Raw genomic sequence first — 17,239 nt, forward strand, 5'->3', positions numbered from 1 at the left:
TCCAGGCCATGGATCATCACTACAGGCTCCGGGCCATGGATCATCACTGGAGGCTTCGTGCCATGGATCATCACTGGAGGCTTCGTGCCATGGATCATCACTGGAGGATTCGGACCATGGATCATCACTGGAGGCTTCGTACATGGAGCCGGAACAGGTCTCACCGGACTGGGGAGACGCACTGGAGACCGGGTGCATGGGGCTGGCACAGGATATACTGGACCTGTGGAGGCGCACTGGAGGTCTGGAGCGTAGGGCTGGCACAACCCGTCCTGGCTGGATGCTCACATTAGCCCGGCAAGTGCGGGGAGCTGGCACAGGACGAACTGGGCTGTGAAGGCGCACTGGCGACACAGTGCGTAGAGCTGGCGCAGGATATCCTGGACCGAGGAGGCGTACTGGAGACCAGGAGCGCTGAGCCGGCACAATCCGTCCTGGCTGAATGCCCACTCTAGCACGGCAAACGCAGGGCGCAGGCACAGAGCGCACCGGGCTATGAATGCGCACTGGAGATATAGTGCGCATCACAGCATAACACGGTGCCTGACTGGTCACATGCTCCCCACGGTAAGCACGGGAGTTGGCTCAGGTCTCAAACCTGACTCCACCAATCTCCCCGTGTGCCCCCCCCCCCCAAAAGAAATTGGGAGCTGCCTCTATTTCCTCCTTCGGACGGCGATACTCCCCGTCCTGCCTCCAGGGTCCTTTCCCATCTAGGATTTCCTCCCAGGTCCATTTATCCTGACCACGCTTCTTGGTCCTTTGGTGGTGGGTAGTTCTGTAATGCTTGTCGTTTGTAGTTGAAGGAGAAGTGGACCAAAACGCAGCGTGGTAAGTGTCCATGACATTTATTTTCAAGAAACACTCAAACAAAATAACAAAAGGGAAAAACGAAAACGCACAGTTCCGTCAGGCACATAAGCTAAACAGAAAATAACTACCCACAAAACACAGGTGGGAAAAGGCTGCCTAAGTATGATTCCCAATCAGAGACAACGATAGACAGCTGCCTCTGATTGGGAACCCTACTCGGTCACAACAAAGAAATATACAACATAGAATGCCCACCCCACATCACACCCTGACCTGACCAAATAGAGGAATAAAACGTCTCTCTAAGGTCAGGGCTTGACAGGTTGCCTCACCTAGCTACCTTAATGGATGCACTAGCTGTAAATTGTTCTGGATAAGAGCGTTTGCTAAATGACTAAAATATAAATATGAGTCGGTTTGTTGATCGCTCTCATAGAATTTGGTTGGGTCGGATCCACCATGGTCCACCAGAAGCAATACATTTACATTACATTTAAATAATTTAGCAGACACTGTTATCCAGACAAACCCCTCAAGCCAAAGCACCATTATCTCTGCCATTACCACACTTATTGTCAGGTTCGGCCACTAATTTCACTCTGGACTTTGAAGTTCGAAAGTATGCATACTTACTTCAAGCAGTGTGAACGGAAATTGCACAACTTTAAGAATATATGTGGGACTCTAGCAGAGATTCACCAACTGTTCCAAGTCTATTTAAGTGCTGGCAGTTTATTCCAGGTAGAAAACTGAACTGACTTTTATGCCAGTGATTACAACAAGAAGATTGAAGATTCAGTCGCTGTATTTCACTTCAAATCTGACAACACAGCCGTTTCAAATGATATCACTGTCAAAGGCACAAAGTACAGAAAGAGAATGTATGTTGTGATGGGGAAAGATGAGGATGGATTGCAAATGGTTGAGATGAAGGTGATCCAGGTCCATTGCTACTCTTCTGTTCATTCTGTTTTAGAGAGGCAGCAGGCTGTGCAGCTAGTTGATTTAGGTATTCACTGCCTAACAGGAGTAGCCCAGGACTCAAACTTGATCTGCATGAAGACCTTCTTGATTATTACTCCTTAGTAGAGTACAAGGTATGTGGCAAATCAATGACGATCCTTCATCATTCTTTCCTTTTGTTGTAGAGCCATGACAGCGCTAGTAGAGGAGATAGGAGAGGCAGTATTGTCAGTACTACCAGATTTGCCTGAGGAGACCACGTTCAACCCTCCAGGACAAGGGAAAGGGGGATACCAAGTCAGTTGTCCAACTGAATGTATTCAACCGAAATGTGTCTTCCACATTTAACCCAATCCTCTGAATCAGAGGTGGTTGTAGAGGGAAAGCCAGACCTGCAACTTCTTAAAGAAGAAGACCTACTATACAGGAGCACATCAGACCAATACAATGCCGGAAGCTGCTTAATGCATGGAGATTTGAAGGTATTATATTTTGCTAAAAGATTTACAAGTACTGTACAGTTGAGAGGAAATGTTTGAAATTGTATTACTTTAAATTGTATTACTTTAGTTGAGCAACTATTTTACTTCCAAGGAGTGACACAGCTGGTGCCATCAAGGATATATCAACATTTGAGCCATTAAGCCCTTCCCCTTCACAGTCATCCTCCACATCCAGCACAACCCGGTCAACAATGAATACGACCAGTACTGTAGACCTGGACATCTGGCCGGAGAACTTCACTGTCCCTTGGGGCAAAATGTGCATCAGCCATCGCCAGAGGCACACTGCCAACCCCTGGAGAACGAAGAGAGATGGTGAGAATTACAGTAGGTGCAATGAGAGTTATTGAACCTAATCCAACCAGAGCAGATTGCCGTACAATAGCTAAGAGGATGGTACAACAGTACCCGAAAAGCTTTGCTGATACAATGAAAGATGGGTCTACAATTGGGAGTGGCTATGGATCACTGTTAAACCAGATGAAAACACGCGTTGAGCATAAGAATCGTGATAATCCTCTGGTACGACTAAAAAAGAGAAACACTCTCAGGCTCATTGACTGTAGCCAGTGCAAGAGGGCCAAATGACAAATACGGCTGTGTAAGATGGCAACCTGACTTTCCCACAGAAGAAACGGAAGACACTTTGGATGCAAAGCATAAGGAAATGAAGCAGCTTTATTCCAAAGAAGGGCCTACAGGAGGTGACAGAGGACAACTCTCGCAGCTCATGCAAGCAACATTTTACTTACAGCGCTGTGCCATCAACGCTAGCCCAGCACCTAAGATAGCCGAGCTGAGGAATAAGTGGCCATACCTTTTCACACAGAAGGAACTCTACAACCACTTCAAGTTACTGAAAGATGTCTCAATCCTGGAAAAGAATTATGCAACGATGGCAGAAAAAGGAAAGATTATCATACAATACTTCCTGTACAAACCAACAAATGAAGAAGTTTGGCACATCCTGTCAAGTTTTGAAAAGGGTGGAGCGACTGCATTTAGCCATTGTGTTGTCCTCCTGCTGATGGCCCATTTCAAAGAAAGGACTGATGCACTCCTTCTACTGGCCGATGTTTTACATTCATCTGCATCTTATGCATAAGATAATAATTTTCTATGTATTTTAGAAGACTGATTGTTCAAGGTAATGTATCCAATAAGACTTTCTGTGTGAGTAATTGTTTTTAGACAGGGCCTTACAATCGCAAAGTTTCACAGAAGTAATTGTGAAACATCTAAGTGATCTGATTTCAGGGGACATAATGACTGGATGATGATGAAATGGATGATGAGCACTGAGATAGAGGTGGTAATGTCGGTCCACTCAAACTTTGTGGAAGCGCTGGCAGCTTTTTTTGCCTCATTCTACACCTACAATCTGCAATACCAAGAGGAGGCTTCACGCACCCTAAAGTTCATCCAAAGGTAAACAAAAATATGCTTCTTCCTTGGGAGAATTCCTTTCGGGTCGGGGGCTTTAAACTGAGGAATTTTGTGTCACCGCTTGGTTTGGCAGGTTAATTGAATCAATATATGTTGATAAGTTTGAAAGGCTCCTTTGTCAGAGTGTAAACACATAGCGAAGTCATTATTTGAGCTGGGGACAATGTACAGATGTAATGCAACACACTTCAGACACTATTGAAGATATCAGGGGACCTAATCATCTTTTAAAAATGTGTGTGCTCTTTGTTTTCACAGATGTTTTGCTGGAATCAATGCATCCACTGGCTTGAAGACCGCCACAGCAGAGGTCATCAGCAAGAAAAGCGGAAAGATATTGGAGAAGAGCCACACAATGAATGTACGTGTCTGTACTCTGCTCAGGAAGATAATGGACTTAGAAAAGCTATAGGCTAGTTCCTATTGGCCATACATTTAATTTATTTTTGTCAATTGTGACCTGCTCAAGTAAGTTTGGTTTGTCACTGGGGTTGGCTCTTCTTTTGTGTTTAACACAAAACACAAAAGTGTTTTCAAGTGTTTGAAAATTATCCAGTATGCCCTGAAATTGACACATTGTTGAGGAAGTAATGCTATTTTGGATGTTTGGAAATGTCTGGCATTTACTCAACTTGAGTAGGCAACCTTTATTAAAGCTTGAGCATGTAGTTTTGGGAAGGGCATAATTAGAAATCTGGGAATAGGACAAAATATCCATTGATCTTTTCTGACCTTAATCTCACAATTATAAAGTCTAATTACCCTTCCCAAAATGACATACTCTGTGTTTAACCTGGGAGTGAAGGTAATGACAAACCTAAGATAAGGCCAGGCAGAGAGCAGGCCTACTACCCCTCTTAGCAGGAAACAAGATAAAAAAAATATTTAGCTCAAAGCGAGGAAATGTGATTTTTGAGTTACCTGTGTGTGAAAAGTCATTTTTATTTCAAAAGCTAAGATATGTACAGTATACCAGTGCTTTTCTTATCTGTAATTGTCACTTTCTATGCTGGAACAGTTATAAACATGCACCTTATTCAGGACGTTGATATATTTTGAAAATTGATACACTTGAAACCTTTTTGTTGAAAAAAAAATGGCTTTGCATCTGAATGCAGAATAGCCTTGTGACAAACTATCAGTATTTGTTTATGTCACATACAAGCTACAATATCATACCAATACTGTTAAGATTAACAATTGTATTTTGTCCTAATGAATCATTTAAAAATGTACACTTTTTGATAGGTGCTTGGGGAAAGGTGTAGGTTTGTCATTGAGGCATTTATGATGCAGCCCATTTGGCTCTAGTTTATTGGCATTTCCCACCTAGTAATGGTGAAGTTGAACTATGGGAGCTTATTGAAAGTGATTGAAACTTTTTTGATTTGTTTACATTAAACCATGCTTACGAACATATTATTTGTATTGTGTTTACTTGTTTTGGTAATGCAAATGTTTACAGTACTATTGGCATATTTTATCTGTAAATGTCATGTTACTGTAAAATCGCATACAACAGAACTGGTTTTACAGCAAAAATACTGGAAAATAAATTTTTATTTTATTTTATTTTATTTCACCTTTATTTAACCAGGTAGGCAAGTTGAGAACAAGTTCTCATTTACAATTGCGACCTGGCCAAGATAAAGCAAAGCAGTTCGACAACATACAAAAACACAGAGTTACACATGGAGTAAAACAACATACAATCAATGATGCAGTAGAAAAAAAAAAATAAGACTATATACAATGTGAGCAAATGATGTGAGATAAGGGAGGTAAAGGCAAAAAAATGCCATGGTGGTAATAATGGTAATTTAACGGCAATTCGAGTTGCCAAGTAAATCCTGTGAATGTCATAGATACAAGTACTGTAAAATAGAAAGCACAATAATATATTGCAATTATAAAGGTGTACAGGTACTGTAAAAATACAGAAAATTGCTGTTAATTATAAACGGTAAGTTTTTGTAGTTCATCTACAGCAACATGTTGTTAATCACTGTTTTACAGGAAACATTTTTTGCTCTTAATTTAATGTAATTTCTACAGTCAATTTTTTACAGTGTACTCATTACTCCACGTGCTTAATCTAAGTCACTATTGTTTTGAGCTGACTTACAGAACGGGGCTTTACAGAACAGGGCACCCGGCTAATGCCCGGCGGCAGACCGGTTCCAAAATTTATGCAATCACTTTTCACCTGGTGCAAAACTAGGCCTATCCTGGCGCCCAGGCCAGCTTAATCGAATCCAAACAATGACAATTTCACCCTAGATAGTTGTTATTGAGATAAGAATGGGCATGTCGAGCGGTAAGCCTAATGAAGCCGACTGTAGACGAAAGTCGGTGAGTGAAGTTGGGGTAGGTGCATCTGCGACAGCCGAAAGTCAGACACTGTAGTGGTTTTCCAAAAGCAAGGCCCAGATCAACATGGCAGTGTCAACATAGCTGCTGGTTTTTATAAAATAAATTCTGTAAAAACATTGAAATAAACATTTCTATACCCGCATATCACACACTCAAGAACTGAAAACGAACGTTTCAACAATATTGGTTAGAGAGAGGTCTCAAATGTAGCTTTCATTTGTATACTCTGAAGCTTTAGAATTACGGCAAAGTTGTCTCCTGTTTCAGTCACGTCTTTAGCCACATTTGTTTGTGTGGGCCAAACAAAAACACCCTAATGATAGGTTGACAAATAGTGCCTCCCCACAATGCAGGCCATGGCTGCATGATGAAGTTGTTGAAGTACAACTGCAGAAACTTGCAGTCAAAACTTCATGAACTTTGATTACATGTTTTTTGCCAAGTGCATGCAGTCGAAATGTAGGTGCAAGTTAGATTTTTTTCTCCCATAATGCAACACACTTTGAACAGCACCGACTTGACAAAAGTGATCCGCTCGAACATGCCCAGACTTCAGTTTTAGAATAGCCATAGGATAATGCATGTCCCCCTGCAAGTCAAGTAGGTACTTGATTTTGAAAATAATTTTGAAATATGATTTTCTTTTAACAACTTGTCAGTCATTATTTATGTAAATAGCCGTTAAAGGTATGTTCAGTGCACTTTGGCATGTCCTCTTCAAAGTTGCGTGTGAGCTCAACTACCAGAAGCGTCTGCATGCGTCCTGACTTCTGTGGGAATGACATGCCACATGTCTGCCTTATCATCTCCTCTCGTTGCCTTCTGTGTCCTCATCTGAGAGGACTTAGGGGAGTTGAAAAGGACTGACCGCATTCAGCAGTGCAGCTGTTTGTATTTTCGGTCAGAGCCTAACCAGGGGATCAGAGGTAGATTTCAGTCCCTCTGCTGAATGTTCTATTCTCAGAGGCACAGAGAGACAAATACATGAATTGTTTTTGGTCATCACCAAGGACAGGATAGTTGTTGGATAAGAAAAGTTATTTATTTGGAGAATTATACTGGTCATATTTACGCTTATATTTTTACAGTGATGTGTTCCTCAAGGTACTGTATGTTTGTGGCCCAATTTATGGATACAAAGTTGAAATTTAACATCGCGAATACACCATATTTTTGATTAGATGTTTGTTTTTTTGTTTTTTTTTATCTCTCTCTCTGTTGTCTCAATTCCCTTATAGACCTTTTGGGCATTCATTCTTTCTGTGAACATAGAACAATTTAGTAAGTGTCAGATGAAAACAAAGAGGCAGGAAAAAGTCACAGGCTTAGTAATAGAACAGCTTGGGATAACGACAGTGAGACATCCATTAATACCAAAGGAGACATAAGGCTGGAGCCCAGGGTAAATATTTTGGATGCAGGAGCCATTAAGAAACAAGTGGCATTCTACATATTCTAGATTGCTGACACAATGACAAGAATACTGCATCCAGAAATTCACGAGCTCTGCTTTCAAAACATACCCACATGCAATTTAATGATCATGTGTAATGCAGATTTTGACCACATAGTGGCAGTGATGCCACATCAATATAGGCCTATTTAAGTGGCCTAGTTATTCTAGCATGGTGATTGAAAAATTGTAAGGACATCAAGCCGCTCAACTCTGTTAAGTAGTGAAGGAGAAAGGGTGCATGGGTCATATTCCGAAAATAGTGGCTTTTTGAACAGCCAATTAAAAATATATATATTTTTAAACCAAAACATAGATCATCATTTTTTTTTAACTTGTGGAAATGGAAATCATCATAAATTACAACTTAATGTATTTTGATATTTTACTACATAAAATGTTTGCTAAATGCTTGTGTTGCCTTTCTGTCAATGGGGTTACCTATATTTTAATGATCATTCAGGCTTTACAGAATGTAATTTGACTACACTTACGGTGTCTTTGGAAAGTATTCAGACCCCTTGACTTTTTCCACATTTAAAAATAAAAAACAGAAATACCTTATTTACATAAGTATTGAGACCCTTTGCTATGAGACTCAAAATTGAGCTCCTGTGCTTCCTTTTCCATTGATCATCCTTGAGATGTTTCTACAACATGATTGGAGTCCACCTGTGGTAAATTCAATTGATTGGACATGATTTGGGAAGGCACACACCTGTCTATATAAAGGTCCCACGTAAGGTCCCACATGACAGAGCAAAAACCAAACCATGAGATCGAAGGAATTGTTCGTAGAGCCCCAAGACAGGATTGTGTCGAGGCACAGATCTGGGGAATGGTACCAAAAAATGCCTGCAGCATTGAAGGTCCTCAAGAACACAGTGGCCTCCATCATTCTTAAATGGAAGAAGTCTGGAACTACCAAGACTCTTCCTAGAGTTGGCCAAACTGAACAATCGGGGGAGAAGGGCCTTGGTCAGGGAGGTGACCAAAAACCTGATGGTCACTCTGACAGAGCTCTAGAGTTCCTCTGTGGAGATAGGAGAACCTTCCAGAAGGACAACCATCTCTGCAGCACTCCACCAATCAGGACTTTATGGTAGAGTGACCAGACAGAAGTCACTCCTCAGTAAAAGACACATGACAGCCCGCTTGGAGTTTGACAAAAGGCACCTAAAGAGACTAAGACTATGAGAAACAGGATTCTCTGGTCTGATGAAACTAAGATTGAACTCACGTCTGGAGGAAATCTCGCACCATCCCTACGGTGAAGCATGGTGGTGGCAGCATCATGCTTTGGGGATGTTTGTCAGCGGCAGGAACTGGGAGACAAGTCAGGATCAAGGCAAAGATGAACGGAGCAAAGTACAGAGAGATCCTTGATGAAAACCTGCTCCAGAGCACTCAGGACTTCAGACTGGGGAGAAGGTTCACCTTCCAAAGGGACAACGACCCTAAGCACACAGCCAGGACAACACAGGAGGGGCTTTGGGACAAGTCTCTGAATGTCCTTGAGTGGCTCAGCCAGAGCCGGGACTTAAACCCGATCGAACATCTTTGGAGAGACCTGAAAAAAGCTGTGCAGCAACGCTCTCCATTCAACCTGACAGAGCTTGAGAGGATCTGCAGAGAAAAATGGGAGAAACTCCCCAAATACAGGTGTGCCAAGCTTGTAGCGTCATACACAAGAAGACTCGAGGCTGTAATCACAGCCAAAGGTGCTTCAACAAGTACTGAGTAAAGGGTCTGAATACTTATGTAAATGTGATTTTTTTAAATTGTATTTTATAAATTAGCAAACATTTGTAAAAACCTGTCATTATCGGGTATTGTGTGTAGACTGATGAGAAAAAAACACAATTTAAGGAATTTTTTAATAAGGCTGTAACCTAATAAAATGTGGAAAAAGTCAAGGGGTCTGAATACTTTTCGAAGGCACCGTATATACAAAAGTATGTAGAAATCCCTTCAAATTAGTGGATTGAGCTATTTCAGCCACACCCGTTGCTGACAGGGGTATGAAATAGAGCACACAGCCATGCAGTCTCCATAGACAAACATTGGCAGTAGAATGGCCTTACTGCCGTCATAGGATGCCACCTTTCCAACAAGTCAGTTCGTAAAATGTCTGCCCTGTTAGAGCTTCCCCGGTCAACTGTAAATGCTGTTATTGTGAAATGGAAACTTCTAGGATTAACAATGGCTCAGTTGTGAAGTGGTAGGCCACACAAGTTCACAGAATGGGATAGTTGAGTGTTGAAGCACGTAGTGCGTAAAAATGGTCTAAAAATTGTCTGTTCCAAACTGCCTCTGGAAGTAACGTCAGCACAGTCAGCACAATAACTGTTCATCAGGAGCTTTATGCAATGGGTTTCTATGGCTGAATAGCCGCACACAAGCCTAAGATCACCATGCGCAATGCCAAGCCTCGGCTGGAGTGATGTAAAACTCGCTGCCATTGGACTCTGGAGCAGTGGAAACGTGCTCTTTGAAGTAATGAATCATGCTTCGCCATCTGGCAGTCCGACGGACGAATCTAGGTTTGGCAGATGCCAGGAGAACGCTACCTGGCCAAATGTATAGTGCCAAATGAAAAGTTTGGTGGAGGAGGAATAATGGTCAGAAAAAAACTATGACTTAGAATTAAATTATAATGAAACGAAAAATGTCTTACTGGCTATAAAGTCATTCAACAATGCCTATTCTATGTGCGCTATTTCTATGCATCCCGTGATTAAATTTCGTTTTGGACACCAGCTTCAAACAACTGAAATTATAATATTTTCGGTTATGGAAAATATATTTCACCGCGTTTTAGATGGTACAATGATTCTCTATTTCTTGTTTTGACATATAAACAGAAATGAGGCGAAGTATTCTAATTTGAGCAATATCGGTGGATTGTTTGTGTTCATTGTTTATTTTATTTATTAAAACACTCACTCCCTGAACTTGCTTCCAGACCCTCAGCGCACTCGTTACATGACGTGAGATATGACTAGAGCGATGCACCGACTACACTACAGCTTAGCCCCACAAGGTAGTCATCTGCTACTACCATTCTTCACAATCTTTATGGAAATTGTTGTTACTTTAATAAACTATTTACTGATAAATCATACAGTACCAGTCAAAAGTTTGGACACGTACTCATTCAATGGTTTTTCTTTATTTTTACTATTTTCTACAATGTAGAATAATAGTGAAGACATCAAAACTATGAATAATACATATGGAATCATGTAGTAACCAAAAAAAGTGTTAAACAAATATATATATTTTTTATATATTTTAGATTTTACATTCTTCAAAGTATCCACCCTTTGCCTTGATGACAGCTTTGAACACTCTTCGCATTCTCTCAACCAGCTTTATGAGGAATGCTTTTCCAACAGTCTTGAAGGAGTTCCTAGATATGCTTAGTACTTGTTGGTAGCTTTTCCTTCACTCTGCGGTCCAACTCATCCAAAACCATCCCAATTGGGTTGAGCTGGTCATGGGTGCACCTCAGCCACGCTCAAGGTCCGAAACGATATCATAACCGCCATCGATAAAAAACAATACCGTGCAGCCGTCTTCATCGACCTGGCCAAGGCTTTCGACTCTGTCAATCATCGCATTCTCATCGGCAGACTCATCAGCCTTGGTTTCTCAAATGACTGCCTCGCCTGGTTCACCAACTGCTTCTCAGATAGAGTTCAGTGTGTCAAATCGGAGGGCCTGTTGTCCGGACCTCTGGCAGTCTCTATGGGGGTGCCACAGGGTTCAATTCTCAGGCTGACTCTTTTCTCTGTATACATCAATGATGTCGGTCTTGCTGCTGGTGATTCTCTGATCCACCTCTACGCAGACGACACCATTCTGTATACTTCTGTCCATTCTTTGGACACAGTGTTAACAAACCTCCAGACGAGCTTCAATGCCATACAACACTCCTTCCATGGCCTCCAACTGCTCTTAAATGCAAGTAAAACTAAATGCATGCTATTCAACCGATCGCTGCCCGCACCTGCCAGCCCGTCTAGGATCACTACTCTGGACGGTTCTGACTTAGAATATGTGGACAACTACAAATATCTAGGTGTCTGGTTAGATTGTAAACTCTCCTTCCAGACTCACATTAAGCATCTCCAATCCAAAATTGCATCTAGAATAGGCTTCCTATCTCCCAACAAAGCATCCTTCACTCATGCTGCCAAACATACCCTCGTAAAACTGACTATCCTACCGATCCTTGACTTCGGCGATGTCAAATACAAAATAGCCTCCAACACTCTACTCAGCAAATTAGATGTAGTCTATCACAGTGCCATCCATTTTGTCACCAAAGCCCCATATACTACCCACCTTTCAAAGTTCTTGAGATTTTCCGTTGACTGATGTCTTAAAGTAATGATGGACTGTCATTTCTCTTTACTTATTTGAGCTGTTCTTGCCATAATATGGACTTGATCTTTTACCAAATAGAGCTATCTTCTGTATACCACTCCTACCTTACTTTGTCACAACAAAACTGATTAGCTCAAACGCATTAAGAAGGAAGAAATTCCACAAATAAACTTTTAACAAGGCACACCTGTTAATTTAAACGCATTCCAGGTGATTACCTCATGAAGCTGGTTGAGAGAATGCCAAGAGTGTGCAAAGCTGTCATCAAAGCAAAGGGCGGCTACTTTGAAGAATCCAAAATCTAAAATATATTTTGATTTGACAAGAATACATGATGCAGCCACCACCATGCTTGAATATATGAAGAGTGGTACTCAGTGATGTGTTGTGTTGCATTTGCCCCAAACATAACACTTTGTATTCAGGACATAAAGTTAATTTCATTGCCACATTTTTTGCAGTTTTACTTTAGTACCTTATTGCAAACAGAAGCATGTTTTGAAATGTTGTTATTCTGTACAGGCTTCCTTCTTTTCACTCTGTCATTTAAGTTGGTATTGTGGAGTGACTACAATGTTGTTGATCCTTCACAGCCATTAATCTCTAACTGTTTCAAAGTCACTATTGGCCTCATGGTGAAATCTCTGAACTGTTTCCTTCCTCTCCGGCAACTGAGTTAGGAAGGACGCCTGTATCTTTGTAGTGACTGGGTGTATTGATACACCATTGTAAGTGTAATTAATAACTTCACCATGCTCAACTTATGTGATTTGTTTTTTATTCCTGAACTTATTTAGGCTTGCCATAACAAATACTTATTGACTCAAGACATTTCAGCTTTTCATTTTTAATGAATTTGCTAAAATTTCTAAAAACATAATTCCACTATGACATTATACAGTATTGTGAGTAGGCCAGTGACACAAAATCTCAATTTAGTCAATTTTAAATCCAGGCTGTAACACAACAACATGTGGAAAAGGGGTGTGAATATTCTGACGGCACTGTACATGCTAGATATAGACTTTCTCTGTATATAGGCAGACAGAGAAAATAGACAGCAGTGAGGGATGTCAGTCAGGAATACTTGAGCTAGAAATGTCAGCGTTGGGGAGTAATATGAGAGAGAGAGAGACAGAGAGAGAGAGAGAGAGTGAGAGAGAGAGAGAGATAGATAGAGAGGGTGGACAGCTCCAACTCACTGATTGACAGAGACAGGCTTCTAGGCCTACACCAACAGCTGAGTCTAAGAATGGTGGATGGGCGGGTGTGGATACAGAACACAGGTTATAGATATAAATAGAAGACACATGGAGGAGACCTAGTTATTTAGAATGTTACTGACATTTACAGTAGAGAGTTAAAGAAAACAAAATTAAATCGTAGAACTGTGGGCCAACCAATTCAACTGGGACAGTATTTGGGAGCTCTAGCACTTACTTTAATCAAATATCGTTGCACAACTTCACACTGCTCATAATGAGTTGAAAGATGTTATAAACAAAGTGCGTACTCAGCATGAATGTAGTCTTTTTTGGAATGCACTCAAATACCACAATAATCACATTAACACACAATCACATTAACAGTAGGGTACTTGCTGACTCATTCAATACATTCTGTAACCCCTAAAAATGTTGTAAAGGTAATGTGACACCTGCAACGGAGGGATATACCAAAGGCGAGAACATATGTCCCACTCTGTCGGTGTCGATGAAAAGGTGAAGGGGTGGAGTGAGACGGGAGCTGAGGGGATGTGGGACAGAGGAATCTCTAACTTCAACTCTAACAGTTGGACTTTACGATTTACTGTATGAGCACAAGGACAAGGAACACGCCATTGTGGATGAGCACATTTTTTAATGTTGCATGAGTAAGAGGTGGGCAGTTACCTCAGCAACAACAGGAAGAACAGTGGCAACACGTGGAAGTAAATCCAAAGTGGAAACCTAGTCAAGGTCAGACAAGGCAGGATTAAAATATTCTTCAACTGTGGAAAACTGTAAGATATTGAATAACAAATTAAGTGCAACATTTGTGGAAATGGGATGTACCAACTGTGTTGGATACGGGAGGTGAACAACTGGATTTGTGCACATTGAAATAAGGGAGCTTCTGAAAGTCAGAACACCTGCCACTTTATTTAAGACATTTACACATGAAGAGTTGAATGTCATAAACTTGCAGAAGACTGCATCTCGATTGAATTACCAAACCTTTGGATTGATTCAAAGAAAAGTGATTTACATCAACAGAAAGTAATGGTTTTGGATTATAACATGCAAGATTGGTCAGTCACACGGGCATAGTAAGCAATACAGAAACAACAACCTACAGGATCATTGGATACACACATGAACTATACGGTGTAGTTTTAAAGCCAGAGGAAGAGATAAAAGCTTCATTATTGTTTCAGTTGAGACTAGATTTAGTCAGTTGAGATGTTTCTCAATACCATTCTGGTGGTCTTGACTGACCTGGCAGCCAGACTCATGGGAAGTGCCAATTTCCGCCGCCATTTTCACCTGTTGTTGTCATGCCTGATCATGTTTGGACCTGCCCTGAGCATGTGGGTCTCCCAACACAGCATCTTTGCCAAAAGGACAAATTTTCTTTACAGGTGAGAACTAAGATGGGCCCAAATAATAATGCATGATTGCCTTATTGTTGGTTTCAAGGTCTTTTTCTAATGTACAGCGCCTTCAGAAAGTTTTCACACCGCCTGACTTTTTACATATTTTGTTGTGTTAAAGTCAGAATTTTGAGATTTTGTAACACTGGCCTACACACAATACCCCATCATTTCAAAGTAGAATTATGTTTTTAGAAATGTTTACAAATTAATTAAAAATTAAAAGCTGTAATGTCTTGAGTCAATAAGTATTCAACCACTTTGTTATGGTAAGCCTAAATAAGTTCTGGAGTAAAAATGTGCTTAACAAGTCACATAATAAGTTGTATGGACTCTGTGTGCAATAATAGTGTTTAACATGATTTTTGAATGACTACGTCATCTCTGGACCCCACACATAGAATTATTTGTAAAGGTCCCTTAGTCGAGCAGTGAATTTCAAACACAGATTCAACCACAAAGACCAAGGTGGTTTTCAAATGCCTCACGAAGAAGGGCATCTATTGGTAGATGGTGAAAAAAAAGCAGACATTGAATATCCCTTTGAGCATTGTGAAGTTATTAATTACACATTGGATGGTGTATCAATACATCCCAGTCACTACAAAGATACAGGTGCCTTCCTAACTCAGTTGCAGGGGAGGAAGGAAACTGTGCAGGGATTTCACCATGAATAGTTAGTTAGTTTAATGGCTGTGAAAGGTGAAAACTGTGGATGGATCAAAAACATTGTAATTACTCCACAATACTAACCTAAATAACAGAGTGAAAAGAAGGAAGCCTGTACATAATAGCAATATTCCAAAACATGCCTGCCAGGGAATTAAAACTATGTTCCAACCATCTTGTCATTTCTTTACCATTCAGAGCATTCCTGCGCTCAGGCTGGGGATGGACCTGCATCTTCGTTGGCTCCTTTGTCTTCCTCCTTTCCTTCTCAGTGCGCAGATCCCTCGTTCTCTCACTGCGACACCTGTCCAGGCTGGTGGTGGCAGGCGTGCTGTGGGTGGGGTTCCGAAAGCTTCTGGATGTCCTTGAGAACGCCACAGGGAGCTGCTATGAGCCCCTCAGCGCTGTAGATGGCCAGCCCACGGTGGACGGCCAGCCCTTCCTACTACTTCGGGAGGGGGCGAGCAAGCAGTTGTGTGTAGGAAACGGCATGCTGTGGCGTGGCTATGAGGTCTCTGAGGACATCTTCTTGCTGTGTCTGTGCTGCCTGCTGGTGGCAGAGGAGACGGCCGTGTTCGGGCCCTACCTGACTCTGGGTGGGCCTTCGGGGGCCCCACTGCGCCTGCTCTTCCTGTTCTGTGTCACCCTGCTAGGCCTCTGGATGTTCTTGCTTCTCTGCCTGCTGGCTTACTTCCCCGCATTTCCCACACAGATCTTAGGAGGGGCTCTGGGGTGTCTTAGTTGGAGGGGCCTGTATCAGGGCTGGTACCGCCTGGGCCCCAGCTGGTACTGTCCTGGACGACCAGGGGTGGGACTCTTCACCAAGAAGGAAGGGGGGAAGCCTGAGTGAAAGAATGAGAGGAATGGTTTTAGGCAGAAACACATCTCATTAAACTTAGACACGGAGCTAATGAATGTGCTGTCTTTTTCAGGAAAGAATGAGGGGCTAATTAAACCCTCTACAGAATTCTAAGTCATTTTTAACTGCTGTCAACTATCATCCAGTTATTGTACTTGATAAGAAATATTTGTTTGTGAACTTGTCTACAAGCAGTTTTATGATAAATAAACTTCTTCATACAATTGGATGGCTGCCTTTCAGACCTCAAGTGCCATCATTTTGCAAATGTACATGCATATCAATATGGTATTAATTAGGGCTCAAACACATTGTTACAGTGCATCTGACATAATGCTGTATCGTTTTGATTATGCATCTTTGACAGTGCAGGACATGTACAGTTGAAGTTGGAAGTTTATATACATTTAGGTTGGAGTCATTAAAACTCGTTTTTTAACCACTCCACAAATTTTTGTTAACAAACTATAGTTTTGGCAAGTCGGTTAGGACATCTACTTTGTGCATGACACAATTAATTTTTCCAATAATTGTTTACAGATTATTTCACTGTATCACAATTCCAGTGGGTCAGAAGTTTACATACACCAAGTTGACTGTGCCTTAAAACAGCTTGGAAAATTCCAGAAAATGATGTCATGGCTTTAAAAGCTTCTGATATGCCAATTGACATAATTTGAGTCAATTGGAGGTGTACCTGTGGATGTATTTCAAGGCCTACCTTCCAACTCAGTGCCTCTTCGCCTTACATCATGGGAAAATCTAAAGAAAATTGTTCATTCTTGGGAGCAATGTCCAAACGCCTGAAGGTACCACATTCACCTGAACAAACAATAGTACGCAAGTATAAACACCATGGGACCAGGCAGCCGTCATACCGTTCAGGAAGGAGACACGTTCTGTCTCCTAGAGATGAACGTACTTTGGTGCGAAAGTGTAAATCAATACCAGAACAACAGCAAAGGACCTTGTGAAGATGCTGGAGGAAACAGGTACAAAAGTATCTATATCCACAGTCAAACGAGTCCTATATCAACATAACCTGAAATGCCGCTCAGCAAGGAAGATGCCACTGCTCCAAAACCGGCATAAATAAGCCAGACTACGGTTTGCAACAGCACAAGGGGACAAAAATT

General features: G+C 41.4%; 1 protein-coding gene and 1 long non-coding RNA gene across 3 annotated transcripts; both read left to right on the forward strand.

Annotated features, from left to right (window-relative positions):
• The first annotated feature begins 3,264 nt into the window (after positions 1-3,264).
• Positions 3,265-4,489, forward strand: LOC106599631 (uncharacterized). The gene is made up of 3 exons (XR_001327520.3): positions 3,265-3,426; positions 3,537-3,707; positions 3,984-4,489. It is a non-coding gene; the product is annotated as an uncharacterized LOC106599631 (long non-coding RNA).
• A 2,125-nt stretch (positions 4,490-6,614) lies between these two features.
• On the forward strand, positions 6,615-16,332 carry fitm1l (fat storage inducing transmembrane protein 1, like). Of its 2 annotated transcripts, none has more exons than XM_014190416.3 (2): positions 6,615-6,698; positions 15,443-16,332. In XM_014190416.3, the coding sequence occupies exons 1-2, from the start codon at positions 6,676-6,678 to the stop codon at positions 16,092-16,094; spliced, it is 675 nt and encodes a 224-aa protein (XP_014045891.1). In that variant the 5' UTR covers positions 6,615-6,675; the 3' UTR covers positions 16,095-16,332. The 2 variants fall into 2 exon arrangements, with proteins under 2 accessions (XP_014045891.1, XP_014045890.1); XM_014190415.3 differs by lacking the exon at positions 6,615-6,698 and adding an exon at positions 13,945-14,563.
• The last annotated feature ends 907 nt before the right edge of the window (positions 16,333-17,239 follow it).

The sequence above is a fragment of the Salmo salar genome, chromosome 03, assembly GCF_965601325.2.
Source record: "Salmo salar chromosome 03, fSalSal1, whole genome shotgun sequence".
NCBI lineage: Eukaryota > Metazoa > Chordata > Actinopteri > Salmoniformes > Salmonidae > Salmo > Salmo salar.

Coding starts and splice junctions, on each gene's coding strand:
- fitm1l (XM_014190415.3), top strand. CDS start 14,385: ATGTTTCTCAATACCATTCTGGTGGTCTTGACTGACCTGGCAGCCAGA. Junction 14,564..15,442: donor AGGACAAATTTTCTTTACAG/GTGAGAACTAAG, acceptor TTTACCATTCAG/AGCATTCCTGCGCTCAGGCT.